Source organism: Bombina bombina, chromosome 1 (assembly GCF_027579735.1).
Source record: "Bombina bombina isolate aBomBom1 chromosome 1, aBomBom1.pri, whole genome shotgun sequence".
In the NCBI taxonomy this organism is placed as follows: domain Eukaryota; kingdom Metazoa; phylum Chordata; class Amphibia; order Anura; family Bombinatoridae; genus Bombina; species Bombina bombina.
The window spans coordinates 1,141,029,563-1,141,052,863 of NC_069499.1; the positions used below are offsets into that span (position 1 = coordinate 1,141,029,563).

The 23,301-nt window shown below is 37.3% G+C and overlaps 1 protein-coding gene across 3 annotated transcripts in view; it reads right to left on the reverse strand.

Annotated features, from left to right (window-relative positions):
- The window catches only part of LOC128645807 (signal transducer and activator of transcription 5B), a 981,630-nt gene that overhangs the window by 335,634 nt on the left and 622,695 nt on the right, over positions 1–23,301 (reverse strand). For all 3 annotated transcript variants that reach the window (XM_053699073.1, XM_053699081.1, XM_053699087.1), the window contains 2 exons: positions 8,527–8,616; positions 2,975–3,149 (listed from right to left, as the gene is read on the reverse strand). In XM_053699073.1, the coding sequence (XP_053555048.1) occupies positions 2,975–3,149; positions 8,527–8,616 (265 nt within the window). The remainder of the gene's footprint in view (positions 1–2,974; positions 3,150–8,526; positions 8,617–23,301) is intronic.

Consider the following 23,301-nt stretch of genomic DNA (forward strand, 5'->3'; position numbering starts at 1 on the left):
AAACTAAAATTGGATGCTTGAACAGACCCTGTATTAGAAGATCCTGCCTCATTGGCAGTGTCCATGGTGGGACAGATGACATTTCCACTAGGTCTGCATACCAAGTCCTGCATGGCCACGCAGGCGCTATCAGAATCACCGAAGCCTTCTCCTGCTTGATTCTGGCAACCAGACACTGGAGGAGAGGAAATGGTGGAAAAACATAAGCCAGATTGAAGGACCAAGGCGCTGCTAGAGCATCTATCAATACCGCCTTGGGATCCCGGAACCTGGACCCGTAGAGAGGAAGTTTGGTGTTCTGACGGGACGCCATCAGATCCAACTCTGGGGTGCCCCATAGCTGAGTCAGCTGGGCAAATACCTCCAGGTGGAGTTCCCACTCCCCCGGGTGAAAAGTCTGATGACTTAGAAAATCCGGCTCCCAGTTGTCTACTCTTGGGATGTGAATTTCTGAGAGATGGCAGGAGTGATCCTCTGCCCACCTGATTATTTTGGTTACTTCCGTCATCGCTAGGGAACTCTTTGTTCCCCCCTGATGATTGACGTAAGCTACAGTCGTGATGTTGTCCGACTGAAATCTGATGAATTTGGCCTCCGCTAGTTGAGGCCATGCCTGAAGAGCGTTGAATATCGCCCTCAGTTCCAGAATGTTTATCGGGAGAAGAGTTTCTTCCCAAGACCATAAGCCCTGAGTTTTCAGGGAGTCCCAGACCGCACCCCAGCCTAACAGACTGGCGTTGGTCGTTACGCTAACACCACATTCACTTTACACTCCCGAGAGAGACCCTAGTGCTTAGAGCCAGCAAAGAGAATGACTGGGGGGTGGAGCTAGAGGGTGAGCTATATGGACAGCTTTGCTGTGTGCTCTCTTTGCTACTTCCTGTAGGGAATGAGAATATCCCACAAGTAAAGGATGAATCCGTGGACTGGATACACCTTGCAAGAGAAATAAACTTTTAATTGAAGGTAAAAACTACACTAAGTCACCACATCTTTCTTGATACTTCCTTTCTTGTCAAGAGCTGCAAGAGAATGACTGGGGGTGGCAGTTAGGGTAGGAGCTATGTAGAAAGCTCTACTGTGGGTGTCCTCTTGCAGCTTCCTGTTGGGAAGGAGAATATCCCACAAGTAATGGATGAACCCGTGGACTGGATACACCTTTACAAGAGAAATAATTACAAATTTACCTGTAAAATAAAACCTAACCTAAATTACAATTACACCTAACACTACACTATCATTAAATTAATTAAATAAATTTACAAGAAGTTTAAACTAATTACACCTAATCTAAGCCCCCTAATAAAATAAAAAAGCCCCCCAAAATAATAAAATTCACTACCCTATACTAAATTATGAATAGCCTTTAAAAGGGCTTTTTGCGGGGCATTGCCCCAAAGTAATCAGCTCTTTTACCTGTAAAAAAAAGAAACACAACCCACCAACATTAAAACCCACCACCCACACCCCTACTCTAAAACCCACCCAATCCCCCCTTAAAAAACCTAACACTACCCCCTTGAATATCCCCCTACCTTGAGTCGTCTTCACCCAGCCAGGTGGTTTAGGTGTTAATAATAACTTTATTATAGTGGCGGGGGGTTGTATTTCTTTTTTTACAGGTAAAAGAGCTGATTACTTTGGGGCAATGGCCCGCAAAAAGCCTTTTTTAAGGGCTATTTGTAATTTAGTATAGGGTAGGGAATTTTATTATTTTGGGGGGCTTTTTTATTTTATTAGGGGGCTTAGATTAGGTGTAATTAGTTTAAACTTCTTGTAATTATTTTTATTTTCTGTAATTTAGTGTTTTTTTGTACTATAGTTTATTTTATTTAATTATATTTAATTTTAGGTAATTGTAGTTAATTTATTTAATTAATTTAATGATAGTGTAGTGCTAGGTGTAATTGTAATTTAGGTTAGATTTTATTTTACAGGTAAATTTGTAATTATTTTAACTAGGTAGCTATTAAATAGTTATTAACTATTAAATAGCTATTGTACCTAGTTAAAATAAATACAAAGTTGCCTGTAAAATAAAAATAAATCCTAAAATAGCTACAATCTAATTATTAATTATATTGTAGCTATCTTAGGGTTTATTTTATAGGTAAATATTTAGTTTTAAATATTAATAATTTAGTTAATAATAGTAATATTATTTAGATTTATTTAAATAATAATTAAGTTAGGGGGGTGTTAGGTTTAGGGGTTAATAACTTTATTATAGTGGCGGCGACGTTGGCGGCAGCAGATTAGGGGTTAATAGATTTAATAGGCTATGTGGGCTATGGCGGTTTAGGGGTTAATACTAGAATAGGTTTATTGCGGTGTGGGCTATGGCGGTTTAGGGGTTAATACAGTTTATTAGTTATTGTGGCGGGGGATTGCAATTGACAGGTAGATAGACATTGCGCATGCGTTAGGTGTTAGTTTATTTTTGTAGGCATTTTTGGGAGTTACGGTGCTCCCATACTCAGTGCAAGGCCTGCTACAGCTTTTAAGGCGAGGTAAAAATGGAGTAAGATTTCTCCATTTTCGCCACGTAAGGCTTTGCGCTGGATATTGGATACCGATTTACGACTCGGTCCCATGTTAGCTTATGGGAGTAAAAATTGTGGACGACAGGTGAAATATACATGCCGCATTTATATGCGGCGCTGTATATAGGATACCAAAAACGCGCAAAAACCGGTGTCGCCGGCTTTTACGGGCGACGCTGCATATGTAATGGGGCCCATAGATATATCCTCAACACTGAATATCATGGGAACAAAGCAAATTTGATAATAGATGTCAATTGGAATTTGTAAAAAAATTGTATTCTTTGTCTCAATTACAAAATATTTTTTGGGTTTCCTATCCCTTTAAAGAAAACTCCATAGCTGTCTAGCTAAAGAAATCTTTACAACCTGCAGAAAGAACTGGCTCTCATCATCACTGCCATACGTAGCATTACCAGCAGTACTCATACCTTGGATTCTTAGACTCTCCTGGTACTGGATGATAAAGTATTCTTGTGTTTGTTGAAGCTTCTTTAGACAATTCTCTGTATCCTGCGTGATTAATCTCAGCTCTTCAAATGTTTGGTTGATCTGAAGGTGCTTTTGGGACATTGTATCTACCAAGCCACCAACTGGAGAACTGGACTAAAAAAGAAAAAAAAACATTGAAGAGAAATTAAGGGGACTTTAAACTCAAATCTCCATTATATATTTATAAAGAGAGGCTGGTCTGAATTACGTGGAAATGAGATCTATATTGTCCTGGCTATATGTCTTTGCAGAGCTGTGGAGATATTGAACACCTCAGGTAACAGTGCAAATATTTATCTTTATTAATGATGTTAAAATATAGTTGCAACTTAATGTGGTATAGGGTCAATCCATCTCAAGTGGTCCAATAATTGTCAAGTTGGTTGCTTGACCATTTTTAATTTTCCTATTTTTTTTTAGTGATTACCTCTATGTATTGGTATTGCAAAACCACCAGTTTTTACACTTTATTTTACTTGGTTTAAAAACAGCGGCCATCTTTGTATTATGGCACACAACAAATTTTAGCTATACAGATGTATACTGAAACCTCATATCTCAGCTCAGGAGTGTCCTAGCTCCTTGAAACAAAAGCTGTTATCTAGAGAATATTACAAGGTACACGTACATATATAAATATTTTCATCCAGTAGCAGTAGTCAACTCGGCAGGTGTCAGTTTTCTGAGAACAATTGTTCATGGGAACTCACACTTTGTCCTCAGCAGAGCCTGTGTGTGTGTTTGAGTGTAGGTGCATGTGTCTATTGGAGCCTGTGTGTGTGAGTGTAGGTTCATATGTCTATGGGAGCCTGTGTGTGTGTGTGAGTGTAGGTTCATATGTCTATGGGAGACTGTGTGTGTGAGTGTAGGTGCATATGTCCATGGGAGCTTGTGTGTGTGTTTTAGAGTAGCTATGTCTATGGCAGCCTGTGTGTGTGTTTGAGTGTAGGTGCATATGTCTATGGGAGCCTGTGTGTGTGTTTGAGTGTAGGTGCATATGTCTATGGGAGCCTGTGTGTGTGTTTGAATGTAGGTGCATATGTCTATGGGAGCTTGTGTGTGTGTTTGAGTGTAGCTATGTCTATGGGAGCCTGTGTGTGTGTTTGACTGTAGGTGCATATGTCTATGGGAGCCTGTGTGTGTGTTTGAGTGTAGGTGCATATGTCTATAGGAGCCTGTGTGTGTGTTTGAGTGTAGGTACATATGTCTATGGGAGCCTGTGTGTTTGAGTGTAGGTGCATATGTCTATGGGAGTCTGTGTGTGAGTGTAGGTGCATATGTCTATGGGAGCTTGTGTGTGTGTTTGAGTGTAGCTATGTCTATGGGAGCCTGTGTGTGTGTTTGACTGTAGGTGCATATGTCTATGGGAGCCTGTGTGTGTGTTTGAGTGTAGGTGCATATGTCTATAGGAGCCTGTGTGTGTGTTTGAGTGTAGGTACATATGTCTATGGGAGCCTGTGTGTTTGAGTGTAGGTGCATATGTCTATGGGAGCCTGTGTGTTTGAGTGTAGGTGCATATGTCTATGGGAGTCTGTGTGTGAGTGTAGGTGCATATGTCTATGGGAGCCTGTATGTGTGTGTGTGTGTGTGAGTGTAGGTGATTATGTCTATGGGAGCCTGTGTGTGTGTTTGAGTGTAGGTGCATATGTCTATGGGAGCCTGTGTGTGTGTTTGAGTGTAGGTGCATGTGTCTATGGAAGCCTGTGAGTGCGTTTGAGTATAGGTGCATATGTCTATGGGTGCCTGTGTGTGCAGTGTTTGAGTGTAGGTAGGTGGTGTTATATGTGTGCATGTGGGTGAGATCCAAGTGAAGTATTATGAAATTATACTATCTCTCTTGCATATATACTGTATATATATATATATATATATATATATATATATATATATATATATATATATATATATATATATATATATATAAAACATGGCTGCCTAAAAATAGCTGGCTCCTAAATTTTTCCACTGGCTTCTAAATTTTAGACAAATTTGTCAAGCCTTGCCCTATACCACATCTACAGCTGCTGTACCTATGTTTTGGTGAAGAGTGTTACAAACTTTGTTTTTGTCAATCAAATATTGACTGTGTGTGTGTGTGTGGGGGGGGGGGGGGGGGGGGGTTTGGTCTGCTCTGCCTTAAAATACCTGGGCCTATTTTTGGTTCCAATCAGGCCCTGTCTGATACAGCCTGAAAACTGAAATTTTCTTATACCCAACATTTTCTCACACTTATTGAACCTGTCCTTAAATTTCAGTTCATGAAGTTCAGTTACTTCCTTGCTTTTGACATAGTTTTCTTTTCAAAGTTTAAGAAATCCTTCCTACTTTAACTCTCAAAGCACTATGTCTTTTATCCGCACTTATCTTCCTAATCTTGTAAGAAGGGTATACACCAAGAACAGCACAAGCTGAGTGAACCTTCTGAAGAGAATCTTCAGGTAATACATAACTGTTACCAAATAGGTGACAATATTTCAATAGACAATTGTTTTCATGGAACTAACAAAATGATGTAACATCACATCCTACCCTTGAACACAGTCAGTTCTTTTCTTCTGAGCTGTATCACAGGAAAAACAACACCATAGCTCTGTTTATGACACTGTTCATTTGTAAAACATACAACGGAATACTGTATTTCCATATTTGGAAGAAAAATCTATTTACGCATCACTTAAAACTAACACAGCTTCTAGCATCTAACTCACATGAATGCCGCTAACACGACAAGCTTTGTCCACACACATGCTTCACTGTTGCCACTATCAAATGTGGTAGCATTTTAGACCTCATTGATAATCATTAACATAATTATTGCAAAATACTGTTAATTTTTATTATTTGTTATGCTCATATTATATCAGTTTTTTCTCAAAACACATGAATAAAGTAGGCTTTTCCCAAATTTCTACTAGCTCTATCTCTGTAACCAGTGGAATTTCAAACTCAAACATTTTACAGCAGAATGCTACCATAGAGGACTTCTGTGAAAATTTAAAGACATTGATCATTACATCAGGACTTAAGTTCTAAGTCTAAGGAACAAGAATGTGCAAAATGTTTATATAAGTCCATGGTCATTGTAATGTGCTCTAGACATCAGTTTTTGTTCCAAGGAGCATGACACAAAGATGGCCGCCATGGTTAAACCAAGTAAAATAAAATTAAAAAAACTGGTGGCTTTGTAATACCAATACATAGGTAACAAGGAAAATTAAAAATGGTCAAGCAATCTATGTTGGACCACTTGAGATGGGTTGACCCTATACTATCACAGCTTGTCAATGAAGAAAACATCATATTTTGGGCACATTTTTTGAACAGTACCATAAAATATAATCTGCAGTAATATAGAAAATGTGCAGGTAACAATGTAGATGATGCCATTTCATCTCATTACAGTTAGTAACGCTGGCTTTTTGTATTAATTTAGCAACTTAACTTCTAATACCATAAGCTGATTTCTCCTTATTCTATTTGCAGACCCTAAGTATATTCTCTCAGGGCAGCTGTACTTATTTCTTCCTTCATATACAACAGAGAAATATCCACCAAAAGGCTGAGCTGCTGTACCACCCACAGTCTTTTTCATCCTTATTTTCACCCTCAAGTGCCAGACAACATAAGCTTACCTCTCTCACAGCACATGTGCACTGCCTGGTCACCTCCACTGTCACATATTATAGAAAGACAGCACAAGAACCCTGACCACGCTACAAACTGCACAGAATTGCTCATTTAAATTTGTCACCACTTGGCCACAACACTTGACAGACTTTCAGTGGTTGTGTCTCTGGATTTCAAAACAATGCAATAACAGTTTAAATGCTTTTAAGACATTTATTAGATCTGTTATTTATTTATTCTGCATATTTCTGTTCTCGTTACTATCACTCTAATTCCCCTTGTTCCTCTCCCAGCCTTTCTTCTACCCCCTTCTGTTTTCCTCATCCCTCTTTTCTCTAATTCCATTCACCCCTTTTCTCTATCTATCTAGACATTAATACCTTTCTCCTATTTCTCGAATATCCCTCTTTCACTATGATCTGTCATCTTCTTCCACCTGTCTCGCTTACCATTCACTATCATTGATTTATCAAGCAGCGGATGCTGCAATCTACCCCCGTAGTTTTTCTTAAGACCGCTGCTCCTTAACTCGTCCGCCACCTCTGAGGTGGTAGACAGCAATCATCCGAATCGGTAATGATAAAGTATAGAGAGTGGTGTACGCAGCACGCACACCACGCCCTTTAGGGGGCGCCTCCTAATCAATACCAGATACTAGTGGCAGAGAGATAATATATGACAGTTTTGGTATAGATATCAGTAGGCTAAAACCAAATATATTTAAATAAGTGGCAAATACAATCTGTGCATATTGTATAACAATAGTAATTTAGTGAGTTAATATACTCAAACCATATTGGGAAACATAACATGAAACATCAGCATCAAATAAAAAACAGAAAAACCAAGATAAAATATGAGAAAAAATATATACCTAAAAAGTATATAATAATAATAATAATAGTAAAAGAATATCAAAGTCCAAATAGACCAGTGTATCAAGAGAAATCCAAACGGAGGGGCAGCACTCTGTCAAAGGACGGTCATCCTGGTAGTCACAGTCTGGAAAAAGATAAAAACAGAGGCGCCACCATGGCCTAGTACCACCAGAGCATTTGTATAAAAAGCAGATAGAAGATTATACTTTCTAAGCCAGAAGATTATACTCACAAACAAAGCACCCAACGGTGCTAGTAGGGCAGACTGGAACTTCGCAGTGGTCCAGCTCACTGTAACCCTCGGCGGAGATCCAATCAGTGTTCCTTAGATGAGCCTATGGTAAGATGTCTGAGTAGACAAAAATCTTATGATTATGGTAAACCATAATCTTATGGTTATACTTTCTGCTGCCTAAACGTTATTGGGCCATGTTGGTTTGCCTTTTTGTCTACTCAGGCATCTTACCATAGGCTCATCTAAGGAACACTGATTGGATCTCCGCCGAGGGTTACAGTGAGCTGGACCACTGCAAAGTTCCAGTCTGCCCTACTTGCACCGTTGGGTGCTTTATGTTTATGAGTATAATCTTCTATCTGCTTTTTATACAAATGCTCTGGTGGTACTAGGCCATAATGGCGCCTCTGTTTTTATCTTTTTCCAGATCATCCCAATTGGATACGATCAGGATGATTGACACCTGCTGCTAGTGGCTAATTGGACACAAATGTGCAGGGGGCGGCATTGCACAAGCATTTCACGACAGCATACGCTGTCTGCATTTTATCGATGTGCTACAGCGGATCATGTCCGCCTGAACAATGATAAACCGGCCCCTATGTCTCGGTCACAGATACAGTAAAGCAGCCACAAATTAGCACATCAGCATTAGGTGGGTGTTAAAACGTGTCAATGAACCAACTACCCTTTGCTTTAAAAGACAAAACACCTAACTCACTGCACCAATATCCCACAGAGTTTGGCTTACATTGGTTGCTTCCCGAACAAGCCTCTGCTCATGATAGAGAATGTGTCGGATGCATCGAACCAGCTCCATAGGACATCTCTCATAAGTGTTCTGCAAAAGTAGATTAAGTGCATTCAATTACTTAAAAGGTCATAGATTCAACAATTAATCTGTGGCTGCAATTAATATGACAACTAGTGCCTGTAGTTTACTTCAATGAGCACAGAGAGGCCAAATGACAAGCTTTTCTCATAAAAAATAGCAAAGTTAGCAATGTGTTTGTTAAAGCACCTTTGGAACGCAAATTGTCATCACTGACAAATTTTCTTTTTTATTTCACATAGTTCATTAATTTTTTTACAGACGGCTGCACATGTTGCAAAACTTTTAAAATGAATCCTTTTCTACAACAGTTGAAGATTCATTTTACTCTGAAGTCAAAACAGACTGACATGGAACCATTTATGTTAGGGCTTTCCTTAGCAGTGAAAATTACACTTCATGTGGGACGTGGATTTCTATAAGAAGTTTGCAGTAAACCAGTGTTTAATATCAACAGAGTTTTATATCGGCTTCTTGTAAACTGAAAAACACAATAAACCACTATGTTCGTTCATTTAAAAGATTAAACCCTTTGAAATTGTTACTTTTAAGCTCATTTATATCTGTCCCTAATTGGTCTCAGTAGGGGAGAGCTGAAATGGAAAAAGAGGTTTTCTTTTATCAGATGTTGAGAGTATACAAGTCGTCACGTGTGGGAAATCACCCTCTTGACCACTAGGGGGAGACAAAAGGTACCCTAAAACACCAGAGCTTTAAATCCACCCAATATCCCATGATTTTCAGTTAATTTCTTTTGCCTCCTTGATGAGAAGTGAGGTGAACGTGAAGTGCAGATTTCCTTGCGACAACCTGTCATTCAAACGGGTAGACAAAGAGTTATCAGCCAGGCAGTGAAAGACCTTTTCTCACTGAGCTTGCACAAACTAGGATAGGCTCCTCTTTTGGAAGCAACTTGCTGCAGCGAAGGTATGCAGAGTGGATGAAGACGGTAACAGGTCAGTACTTTGCACCTTCATAGTCCACCGGCTATAAGTATGAACAAGTACATATTTTTCACATGATCTAGGGACATATATATTTTACAGCATACACCTTATATGAGCAGTTTTTAGCATTTATGGACACTTTAAAAAAAAAAAAAATTATTTTTTTATTTTTTAAGGTTATTGTTGTTCTAAATGTAGCATGGTCGGCTTAGCGAGTTCAGAAGCTATACACGGTGCATTTTTCTTCACCTGCATTAAGTTTTCTCTAGTCTGCTTCAGGTTCTTTGCTTTAGCGCTCAACTGTAGTGCAGGCGCTCTAATGGTTAACCATTTTTGCTAAAAAAGCGTACCTTTTCGGATATAAATCTCTTCCTGTTTTGCTGTAACCTATTCAGTGTGTGAGGAAGACTCTGAGGACCAGTGGAGGTGGTAAAGTACTATGGTCATCAGAGCATGGTTTCAAATTTGTATAAATGTTGTTTATCCCTTTATGTGCTGTGTTATTGGCTATGTAAAGTCTTTGCGGTTGTTCACAGTTTTTCAGCACTTATTTGACAGTACCTTATTATTATTGTTACAGTTTCTCTCTTTAGGGTTAATCAACTTTTAAATTGTGCCTTTTCTTCCCTTCGGGGATAACTATCTGTGTGCTTTGTACTGCTTATACGCTTCAATCTATCTGGACATTAAACCTACAAACTAAGTGCAGAATTAAATAACAGCTTAGCGCCAAGTTATAAAACAAAAGATTGCAGAGATATTATATTTAAAAAGGCAATTTTACTGACCGCCGCTCCTGACTCTACTGAGTGGGTTTTAATTTGCATAAGCACATCGCGGGTACTGTCAGGGTATCTGTGAGTAACATTAAATAAACTACAGATGTATTGTAGAATCTAATATTTCATTTTTTTTTTGTAGCTAAAAACCTAATTTGATGTGAATTGGTCTCATAACAGACCAGCCCCAACCCCCCTTTTTCCTGATTACAATACATCCAAATGAGAACAAAGAGAAAACATTTGGTCTCATTAGTTCAGGCAGTTATTTCAAAGAGATGTTCAATATATGGCTGCTCTGTTTAAAGTTGATTTCCTGCCCAAGATGGGTAATAAACTTATCAGACCCTTGTAAAGAACAGTCGCTAGGTCTGGGAAAAATCTCTTTGAGGCTTAAACATATTCAAAAACTGATTACCCCTGCTGTGTTTGAATACACGAAGCTCAGACATACGTCTTAAATTGGAAAATAGCAAGTGCTGATTACCTCTCCTGAAAAATTTTCAATACTGTATAAAAATGTATAAATATCTATATATAGATCTAGGAAATGCAATTAAGATTTGTAATAGAAGAAATAACAATTGTAATAATCCCATTTTTGAAATATATAACATATTTTTGTTTTTCTGTCTTCCAGACATCTAAGCGACAAAATGGGGCTAATGGATGCTGGTGCAGGATTGCCTGCATGGGATGACCTAGGTCATATCATATGATTCTGCACTAGATATTTATGTAACTTTAGATACATCTCTAGGATATTCTAAGTAGAATGTATAGGAAGTCTATATAAATGTTTTCTATTTTTAACATAGAATTAATACTATACTAGTGTTTGGTCTCAAATTGTACATTTTCAATTGTAGTAATTGGGATATATATGCTGACCATAGACGTTTATTAATACAAGAAATTAAAGTATATTTAATGAACACTCTGAGATGAGGTATTTGGACTGTTAGCAATGTTGATGATAAGACTGCATTTGTAATTGTCTGCTGTCCCCTAGGGGATTAAAAATGGTATGACAGCCAAATGGATTGACTACTAGAACACATGCAAATACAAATGAACCAATGAGAGGGACAAGCTCCGAGGGCCAATGGAAAGATAGCTCCGTAAAGGGCCTATCAAAAATTATCACCAATGATTAGAATAAGAAAAGTGTGGGGTATAAGTATTTTTGTCTGCCAACTTTTGACTGAAAACTTTGCTGCCATTTTTGGGGACACAGTCACTATAAGCAAAACCTGGGACTAACTTCTTGATCCATATTGCAATACCTTTCTTCATATGAGGTGATCTGAATCTACTTGGAAACGCTGGAACACTTAATTTGGTTCCTGCGGTGATGTATGACTGTTCTATATTTTTAATATTTTAGACAAAGGTATTCTAAGACTATAGTCAGATTGCAGTTACATAGATATATTTTAGGATTTACCTTATTGTAGATAAATAAGAATTTATTTCAGCTCAGATAAATTGGCATATAAATTGTCTGTTTGCATTAACACTTTATATAACTTCAGGTGTTTTAATTAGAGTTATATAGAATCATTTGTGAGTTAAGTAGCCTAATTATATTTGTTTGGAAGTTAACAATCCATACCTTGGTATCTTGTGATATTTTAATGCAACTCTGATTTGGGAGATTATTGTGAATAAGGTAATTTGTATAGACTATTATAACAGCGTAAGTGTGGATCATTTGATTCATAATCTGGTTTCTATTAATATAATTCAATGTGTTTATAACTTTAACTAATATAAAGAATTTGGGAATAAATATTGATTTTAATTGTTTCATACATGCATTTTAATTGGGGGTTATTTTAAAGAAAAAATAATTAAATACATTGTATTATAACCCGGCCATATACTGAGAGTACACTGTCTAGTCACAGCTGGCCCGATCGCGCCATTAAACTGAATGTAGCTCGCTCTCCCTCTGGTCTGGTAGCGGGAGCGAGTTACATTCTCTGCAATCTTTTGTTTTATAAACTTGGTGCTATGCTAATGTTATACAATTCTGCACTATGTGTAGAATTATATAATATTAGTTTGTAGGCTTACTATCCCTTTAAGGGATAGTCTACTTTAGAATTTTTATTGTTTAAAAAGATAATCCCTTTATTACCCATTCACTAGTTTTGCCTAACCAGCACTGTTCTGTTTATACACTTTTTACCTCTGCCTATAAATACACCCCTCACCACACCCACAATTCAGTTTAACGAATAGCCAAGCAGTGGGGTGATAAGAAAGGAGTAGAAAGCATCAACAAAGGAAATTTGGAAATAATTGTGCTTTATACAAAAAATCATAGCCACCATAAAAAGGTTGGGCCTCATGGACTCTTGCCAATATGAAAGAAATGAATTTATCAGGTAAGTTCTTAAATAAATTATGTTTTCTTTCATGTAATTGGCAAGAGTCCATGAGCTAGTGACATATGGGATATCAATACCCAAGGTGTGGAGTCTTCCACCCAAGAGTCACTAGAGAAGGAGGGAATAAAAATAAAAACAGCCATATTTCGCTTAAAAAATTAATCCACAACCCAAAAAAATAAGTTTATTTCCATTTTTGAAAGAAAAAAACTTAAATCAAAAAGCAGAAGAATCAAACTGAAACAGCTGCCTGAAGAACGTTTCTACCAAAAACTGCTTCCGAAGAAGCAAATACATCAAAACTGTAGAATTTAGTAAATGTATGCAAAGAGGACCAAGTCGCTGCTTTGCAAATCTGATCAACTGAAGCTTCATTCTTAAAAGCCCACGAAGTGGAAAACGGATCTAGTAGAATGAGCTGTAATTCTCTGAGGCGGGGCCTGACCTGACTCCAAATAAGCTTGATAAATCAAAAGTTTCAACCAAGAAGCCAAGGAAATAGCAGAAGCCTTCTGACCTTTCCTAGGGCCAGAAAATAAAACAAATAGACTGGAAGTCTTCCTGAAATCTTTAGTAGCTTCCACATAATATTTCAAAGCTCTTACCACATCCAAAGAATGTAAGGATCTCTCCAAATAATTCTTAGGATTAGGACACAAGGAAGAGACAACAATTTCTCTACTAATGTTGTAAGAATTCACAACCTTAGGTAAAAATTGAAAAGAAGTCCACAAAACTGCCTTATCCTGATGAAAAAATCAGAAAAGGAGACTCACAAGAAAGAGCAGATAGCTCAGAAACTCTTCTAGCAGAAGAGATAGCCAAAAGGAACAACACTTTCCAGGAAAGTAGTTTAATGTCCAAAGAATGCATAGGCTCAAATGGAGGAACCAAATTAAGACTCCAAGGAGGAGAAATTGATTTAATGACAGGCTTAATACGAACTAAAGCCTGTACAAAACAGTGTATATCAGGAAGTATAGCAATCTTTCTGTGAAATAAAACAGAAAGAGCGGAGATTTGTCCTTTCAAGGAACTTGCAGAGAAACCCTTATCCAAACCATCCTGAAGGAACTGTAAAATTCTAGGAATTCTAAAAGAATGCCAGTAAAATTTATGAGAAGAACACCATGAAATGTAAGTCTTCCAAACTCTATAATAAATCTTTCTAGAGACAGATTTACGAGCTTGTAACATAGTATTAATCACTGAGTCAGAGAAACCTCTATGACTTAGAACTAAGCGATCAATTTCCATACCTTCAAATTTAATTATATGAGATCCTGATGGAAAAACGGACCTTGAGATAGTAGGTCCGGCCGTAACGGAAGTGGCCAAGGCGGGCAACTGGACATCCGAACCAGATCCGCATACCAAAACCTGAGTGACCATGCTGGAGCCACCAGCAACACAAAAGATTGTTCCATGATGATTTTGGAGATCACTCTTGGAAGGAGAACTAGAGGCGGGAAGATGTAAGCAGGTTGATAACACCAAGGAAGTGTCAGTGCATCCACTGCTTCCGCCTGAACATCCCTGGACCTGGACAGGTATCTGGGAAGTTTCTTTTTTAGATGAGAGGCCATGAGATCTATTTCTGGAAGCCCCCACATCTGAACAATCTGAGAAAACACTTCTGGATGGAGAAACCACTCCCCTGAATGTAAAGTCTGGCGGCTGAGATAATCCACCTCCCAATTGTCTACGCCTGGGATATGCACCGCAGAGATTAGACAGGAGCTGGATTCCGCCCAGGCAAGTATTAGAGATACTTCTTTCATAGCTTGGGGACTGTGAGTCCCACCCTGATGATTGACATAAGCCACAGTTGTGATATTGTCTGTCTGAAAACAAATGAACGGTTCTCTCTTTAGCAGAGGCCAGAACTGAAGAGCCCTGAGAATTGCACGGAGTTCTAAAATATTTATTGGTAATCTTGCCTCTTGAGATTTCCAAACCCCTTGTGCTGTCAGAAATCCCCAAACAGCTCCCCAACCTGAAAGACTCGCATCTGTTGAGATCACAGTCCAGGTTGGGCGAACAAAAGAAGCCCCTTGAACCAAACGATGGTGATCTATCCACCATGTCAGAGAGTGTCGTACATTGGGATTCAAGGATATTAATTGTGATATCTTTGTATAATCCCTGCACCACTGATTCAGCATACAAAGCTGTAGAGGTCTCATGTGAAAATGAGCAAAGGGGATCGCGTCTGATGCTGCAGTCATGAGACCTAAAACTTCCATGCACATAGCTACTGAGGGGAATGACTGAGACTGAAGGAGCCGGCATGCTGCAACCAATTTTAAACGTCTCTTGTCTGTTAGAGAGTCATGGACACTGAATCTATCTGGAAGCATAAAAAGGTGACCCTTGTCTGAGAAATCAAGAAACTTTTTGGTAAATTGATCCTCCAACCATGTTTCCGAAGAAACAACACTAGTTGATTCGTGTGAGATTCTGCAGTATGTAAAGACTGAGCTAGTACCAAGATATCGTACAAATAAGGAAACACCGCAATACCCTGTTCTCTGATTACAGATAGTAGGGCACCCAGAACCTTTGAAAAGATTCTTGGAGCTGTTGCTAGGCCAAATGGAAGAGCAACAAATTGGTAATGCTTGTCTAGAAAAGAGAATCTCAGAAACTGAAAGTGTTCTGGATGAATCGGAATATGAAAGTATGCATCCTGCAAGTCTATTGTGGACACATAATGTCCTCGCTGAACAAAAGGCAGAATAGTCCTTATAGTCACCATCTTGAAAGTTGGTACTTTTACTTAACGATTCAAAATTTTTAGATCCAGAACTGGTCTGAATAAATTCTCTTTCTTCGGTACAATGAATAGGTTTGAATAAAACCCCAAACCTTGTTCCTGAGGAGGAACTGGCATGATTACCCCTGAAGACTCCAGGTCGGAAACACACTTCAGAAAAGCCTGAGATTTTACTGGATTTACAGGGATGCGTGAGAGAAAAAATCTTCTCACAGGAGGTCTTACTTTGAATCCTATTCGATACCCTTGAGAGACAATGCTCTGAATCCAATGATTTTGGACAGATTTTATCCAAAAATCCTTGAAAAACCTTAATCTGCCCCCTACCAGCTGAGCTGGCATGAGGGCCGCACCTTCATGCGGATTTAGGGGCTGACTTTGGGTCAGCCCCTAAAGTTTTTGTTCTTTTGATCTGAGTTTTTGTTCCTTATTCTGACGAAAGGAACGAAAACGGTTAGAAGCCTTAGATTTACCCTTAGGTTTTTTATCCTGAGGCAAAAAAACTCCTTTTCCCCCAGTGATAGTTGAAATAATAGAATCCAACTGAGAACCAAATAAATTATTACCTTGGAAAGAAAGAGATAGTAATCTAGATGCCATATCAGCATTCCAAGATTTAAGCCACAAAGCTCTTCTAGCTAATACAGCTAAAGACAAGGATCTAACATCAATTTTGATATCAAAAATGGCATCACAAATAAAATGATTAGCATGTTGCAGTAAGCGAACAACGCTAGATATGTCAGAATCCAATTCGTGTTGCGCTAAATTTTCCAACCAGAAAGTTGATGCAGCCACAACATCAGCCAAAGAAATAGCAAGTCTGAGAAGATGACCTGAATATAAATAGGCCTTCCTTAGATAAGATTCAAGCTTCCTATCTAAAGGATCATTAAAGGAAGTGCTATCTTCCATAGGAATAGTGGTACATTTAGCAAGAGTAGAAATAGCCCCATCAACTTTGGGGATTTTTTCCCCCAAAACTCTATAGATTTTGCTGGTAAAGAATACAATTTTTTAAACCTTGAAGAAGGAATAAAAGAAGCACCTGGCTTATTCCATTCCCTAGAAATCATATCAGAAATAGCCTCAGGAATGGGAAAAACCCCTAGGGAAACCACAGGAGGTTTAAAAACCGCATTTAAACGTTTATTAGACTGAACGTCAATAGGACTGGTTACCTCAATATCCAAAGTAATTAACACTTCTTTTAATAAAGAACGCATATACTCTATTTTAAATAAATAAGTAGATTTGTCAGTGTCAATATCTGAGGAAGGATCTTCTGTTTCAGATAGATCCTCATCAGAAGAGGATGAATTATTATGTTGTTGGTCATTTGAAATTTCATCAGCTAAATGAGAAGTTTTAAAAGACCTTATACGTTTATTAGAAGGTGGAAATGCAGACAAGGCCTTCATAATAGAATCAGAAACAAATTCTTTAAAATTTACAGGTATATCATGCACATTAGAAGTTGAAGGAACTGCAACTGGCAATGTACTATTACTGATGGAAACACTATCTGCATGTAAAAGTTTATCATGATAACTATTACAAATGACATTCGGTAGAATAATTTCTACAACTTTACAACAAATTCACTTAGCTTTGGTAGAACCAATGTCAGGCAGCAATGTTCCAGCAGAAACTTCTGAGGCAGGATCAGATTGGGACATTTTGCACAATGTAAGAGTAAAAACAACATATAAAGCAAAATTATCTATTTCCTTATATGACAGTTTCAGGAATGGGAAAAAAATGCAATAGCATAGGCCTCTGAAAGCAAAAAGCAAGAGGCAAACAAACAAGGGGTATTGAAATAATGAAATTACGCACAACATAACGTAAAGTCTTTTTTTTTTTTTTTGGCGCCAAAAATGACCGGAAATGACACACTTGCGTTACTAGTGACGCCGCCGTGTGAAAGGTCTCGGCGTCACGTATGACGCCGGAAATTACGAAGTTGCGTCATAAACATACTTTTTCGCGCCAAGAATGACGCAATAAAGTTTAGCATTTGACGCACCCGCTGGCCTAATACCCACAATTACAAGAAGTAGTCAATTGAAAAAAGACTAAACCCCAGGTAAGAAATAAATTTCTTAAAAAAAGTTTACATTCCCAAATATGAAACTGACAGTCTGCAGAAGGAAATACATGAACCTGACTCATGGCAAATATAAGTACAATACATATATTTAGAACTTTATATAAATGCATAAAGTGCCAAACCATAGCTGAGAGTGTCTTAAGTAATGAAAACATACTTACCAAAAGACACCCATCCATATATAGCAGATAGCCAAACCAGTACTAAAACAGTTATTAGTAGAGGTAATGGTAAATTGAGAGTATATCGTCGATCTGAAAAGGGAGGTAGGAGATGAATCTCTATGACCGATAACAGAGAACCTATGAAATAGACCCCCGTTAGGGAAATCATCGTATTCAAATAAGTGATACTCCCTTCACGTCCCTCTGACATTCGCTGTACTCTGAGAGGAATCGGGCTTCAACAATGCTGAGAAGCGCATATTAACGTAGAAATCTTAGCACAAACTTACTTCACCACCTCCATAGGAGGCAAAGTTTGTAAAACTGAATTGTGGGTGTGGTGAGGGGTGTATTTATAGGCATTTTGAGGTTTGGGAAACTTTGCCCCTCCTGGTAGGATTGTATATCCTATATGTCACTAGCTCATGGACTCTTCCCAATTACATGAAAGAAACTGTCAAAATGCACTGAGATAAGAGGCGGCCTTCAAGGCAATATTGTGCATGTTCTAGCCTCTCATGCCCATGCACTATGAAAAAAATATAGGCTGTATCTCATTGGCTAAGAGGCTATGAGTATTTAAGTATGTGTGTATGTGTGGCCAAGACATCCGACACTGCATTGGAAACTGTGAGCCGTATGGCAACGGATTTCATTGATTGGCTCACACAACTGTGAGGAATAAAAAAAAAAAAAATTAGGAAGGGGGGGAGGGAGGGGATTGAGACCGCAACATTTTCGGCATTATTTCACCTCCCTATAGCGCTGCTATTACAGGTTTTAAAAAGCAGGCTTGCGTGGGTGATATGGTTGCGTTGAGCTCCATACCGCACCGAAATCAAGCGTTGCTTTGACGTGCTCGTGCACTATTTCCCCATAGACATCAATGGGGAGAGCCGGCAAAAAAAAGCCTAACACCTGCAATTGCGGAAACAAAAGTTCCGTAACGCAGCCCTATTGATGTCTAGGGGGAAAGAAAAAGTTACGTTTAAGCCTAACACCCTAACATAAACCCCGAGTCTAAACACCTCTAATCTGCTGCCCCTAACATCGCCGCCACCTACATTACAGTTATTAACCACTAATCTACTGCCCCTGATATCGCCGACACCTACCTACAGTTATTAACCCCTAATCTGCCGCCTTCGATATCGCCGTCACCTACATACAGTTATTAACCCCTAAACCTAACCCTAACGTAACCCTAAGCCTAACCCTTACGTAACCCTAACCCCAACACCCCTTAACAAATATAATTAAAATAAATCTAAATAAACCTTACAATTATTACCTAAATAATTACTATTTAAAACAAAATACATACTTACCTGTAAAAAAAACTAAGCTAGCTACAATATGACTAATAGTTATATTGTAGCTATCTAAGGTTTTATTTTTATTTCACAGGTAAGTTTGTATTTATTTTAACTAGGTAGATTAGTTAGTAAATAATTATTAACTATTTACTAGCTACCTAGTTAAAATAAATAAAGCGCAATCCTATTGGCTGATTGCCTCAAAGTGGGTACAAACAAAATAGGATTTAGTGTATATGGAGGATGGCGCTAGTAGCCAAGTATAACAAACACACTTATTCACTATATCATATAGTAAAAAAACAATTTATATAAGATAATTTTAACATTCATCATACATTGTATCTATTAATAGCAGATCTCAATCAATACTTAAGAAAGGGGGGACGTCTCCCTTACACATATTAAACAAAAGAAAAAAACGAAAAAATATTATTAAAAAATTTTTTTTTGTCAAAAATGAAAAAAGAAATATGAATCAAAAGAAAAAATAATTCATGTATACCACCTTAAAATAACCAAAAATGTCAAAAAATGTCAGTAAAAATAGCAGTTAAAATATATTTGTAATACTAAAAAATGTCCCTGGATGGTAAATCCCGACGATTAGAGTTATAAATAGCTCCTCTTTCCCAAAGATGTTAAATCCCGACGATTAGAGTTATAAATAGCTCCTCTTTCCCAAAGATGTTAAATCCCGACGATTAGAGTTATAAATAGCTCCTTTTTCCCAAAGATGTTGATTCTTATATTGTTGCCACTTGTATCAAATTCAGCAGAACATACAATGTATCACATAATGTGTTATATATGCTTGCAAATAGTTCATCATATGAATATACTTCCTTATATGTATATGCGATACAGTACACCTTATAATTGAGACTGCTCCGCAGGTGAACAACACATCAATGACCAAAGGCAGAATAACAGTATGTATCCTGTTTATGTGAGTTTTAGGCTTCAATTTACAAATTCATGCTGTACATGATACCTTACTTGAGGCTGCTCTGTAAAGTTCCGGACATAAAATGAGATAAACACTCGCCTTACGGGGGTAATGTGAGCGGTTTCACTCACCTTCCTTCCACCAGTGTAACGGCTGTTCCGGTCAGTAATGGAGTCAGCAGATTCGATCAGTGTTTAAGACAGTGTATTAAATCAGATAGTTGTAATGAAAGCCCCGCTCTTAGCGCAGATGTCGCGCACGGGTTACTAGGTACCTAGTGATGAAAAAATGTAGATATTTGCAGGTTAACAGCTTCACTTCAACGCATTTCACCCAGGGTATTGGGCTTTCTCAAGATATCAGCTGTACCTGGAAGTCGAATTTAAAAACCTGCTGCTTCTTTTCCATTGGATGAGAAATATTAAGGATTAATGAATTTTTAAGGTGGAATTTCCTTAAGGTGGTAATTGGAATTTTCAAGTCCATTGAGAATCATAGGGTTTATGGTCAAGCCTCTTAAGGTGGTATACAAAATTCCTAGCAAAAGTGTTTAAGGTGGTATAAGAGAGTAAAAAATAAAAGACACAAAATAAAATATATATATATTTTTTTTAAACTGTTCAAAGATGGTAGTTAAATGTTAAAACTAAACGCTTTATACATTTTATACATATATTCTGACATTTTTAACATTAGTAGTGTTTTGATGAAAATAGTGTGTTAAAAAATACCTCTAACTTTGGAGAAAATTTCTGATTCTTTTCTTTAAAGTTTGGTTTCAAAATTGTCTCCTCTCCAATTACCTTTTACGTTACATATATCCCAATATTGGAAGTGTTTAATATTGTTGTTATGTACTTCTCTGAAATGTTTGTACAGATATGTGTCGAGATTGCCTTTTTCTATATTACAGAGATGTTCTCTGATTCTGTCTCTCAGGATCCTAGTAGTTTTCACCAATATAGAACAAATCACATGAACATTTTATTATATATACAACTCCTTTTTGAGAACATTAAATTATATATTTAATATTAAAAATGTCTTCCGTTCTTGGTAGAACAATACTTTTACTTTTGGTGCTGTATCTACAGGCTCTACATGTGTGGCAGGGATAGAAACCACTCAATTTTTTCCTTTTAGGTCCCTATCAATTAGACCTGTATAAGTTCTTCTTAACTCACTAGGAGCCAATATCTGCTTAAAATTTCTGGCCTTTCTGAATATTATTTTTAGTTTATGTGACAAAATGTCTCCTTTTAGTGGATCTTGCTTCAATATGTGCCAATGCTTATTTATTATTTTTTTAATAGTTGAATGGTTCTCACTATAGTCTGTGATAAAGGCTACGTTATATTCACTGTTTGTTTGCAAATGTGATGGTTCAGTTTTCTTATATCTTAATAGGCTTCATGTGCTCTATTTATAGCTCCTTCCAGTTCAGTATCAGTATATCCTCTCTCATTAAACCTTTTCTGTAATATATTTATCTGAGTATCAAAATCTATTTGTCTCGAACTATTTTTTTTAATCCTTAAAAATTGCCCAGTTGGAATATTATCCTTTTATCTTTTAAGATGGCAGCTTTTTTGTGGACATAGTTGTTACAGTCGACTTTCTTAAAAAATGTTTTAGTGGCAAATTTATCATTATCTATGAATATCTCCAAATCTAGGAAAGATATCGACTTTTTGCTATATTCGTAGGTGAAATTTAGCCCTTTATCATTAGAATTCATACTCTGAATTTTTTTTTGGAGATCATCTTCTGAGCCTCTCCATATAAATTAGGATATGGTCAATGAACCTTTTAAAGAGCATGAGACTCGCACCAAGCTCATGCGTGTCCAGGACGTTCAATTCCCAATCTCCCATGAAGATGTTTGCATAGCTTGGTGCGAATCTCGTGCCCATTGCCGTGCCCTCTATTTGAAGGTAATATTTTTTGTTAAACTCAAAATAATTATTATTTAATATAAATGCAATACTTTTAAAGAGAAATTCACATAATTCAGAACTCACTTCTTTATCCTCCCTTAGGAAATTCTCTACTGCTCTTAATCCTTTATTGTGATCTATCACTGTATACAGTGAAGTAACAACACACGTTGCTATAATTAAATTCTCTTTCCATTCTATATTTTCCACTAGCTGTAATACATGTGTAGAGTCCTTGAGACATGTTCTCAAATTTTTAACATATTTCTGGATGTATATCTACATATTTTGAAAGATTACAAGTGATAGACCCAATTCCGGAGATAATAGGCCTTCCCGGAGGGTTAGAGAGGCTCTTATGCACCTTGGGGAGAAAATAAAAAATGGGAATTCTCAGAAATTCTGGATATAGAAACTTATATTCATTATCTTTAAAAATGCCTAGATCTTTACCTTCTTGGAGAATACCTATAAGATTTTTCTTAAATGTATTGGTTGGATTCAAATCTAATATTCTATCTGCTTCATTTATGTAGTTGACTCTGTCCATAATATCCACCCCTCCTTTATCGGTTGGTTTAATTATGACTTGTTTGTTGTTTTGTAAAGAGTCAAGGATATCTCTATCCTTTTTATTTAGACTTTAACTAGATCTATATTTTTAGGGTTATAATCTCTTAGATCTTTTAAAACCATTTTCTCAAAAGTTCCCAGGTTACAACCTTTAGCATGAATTGGGTAGAATTTGGATTTTGGTCTTAAGTTGGTGTGAGTGTTAATATTAATTTGTTCTCTATCTGTTCTCACAGCATTAGGAAAATCTGTCTTTCAATTTGGGTTTTCATAAAAAAATCTCTTTAATGTAAGTTTTCTTACAAATTGTTTAACATGTATGTGTGTGTCAAATTTGTTTAAAAGCTTAGTTGGAGTAAAAGACATGCCTAAAGATAGGACACGTTTTTCGTCTTAATTTAGAATGACATTACTAAGATTAAAGATGCCATTCGAGTTCCCTACTATCTCACTCTTTTGGCCTCTCCTTCTACTCTTTCCTCCTCTTTTTTCCTCTAGTGGTCTTTTGTTTAGATTTATCGGAGTGTAAGTATTTTCCCTCTTTTCTTGTGATAATAGATTTTTTGAGCAGCCCTCCCTCAGAGGGCTGATCTCTAAAAAATCGTTCTCAGCTTGATTTAATGGGTATATTTCATTTCCATGTCTCTCATTGAAATGTGCATATCTATTGCTAGTTTCCAATCTCCAACTATCCACTCTCTGTCTATGTGGCTGATTAAATTGTCTTTCATTTGGAAAAAAGCT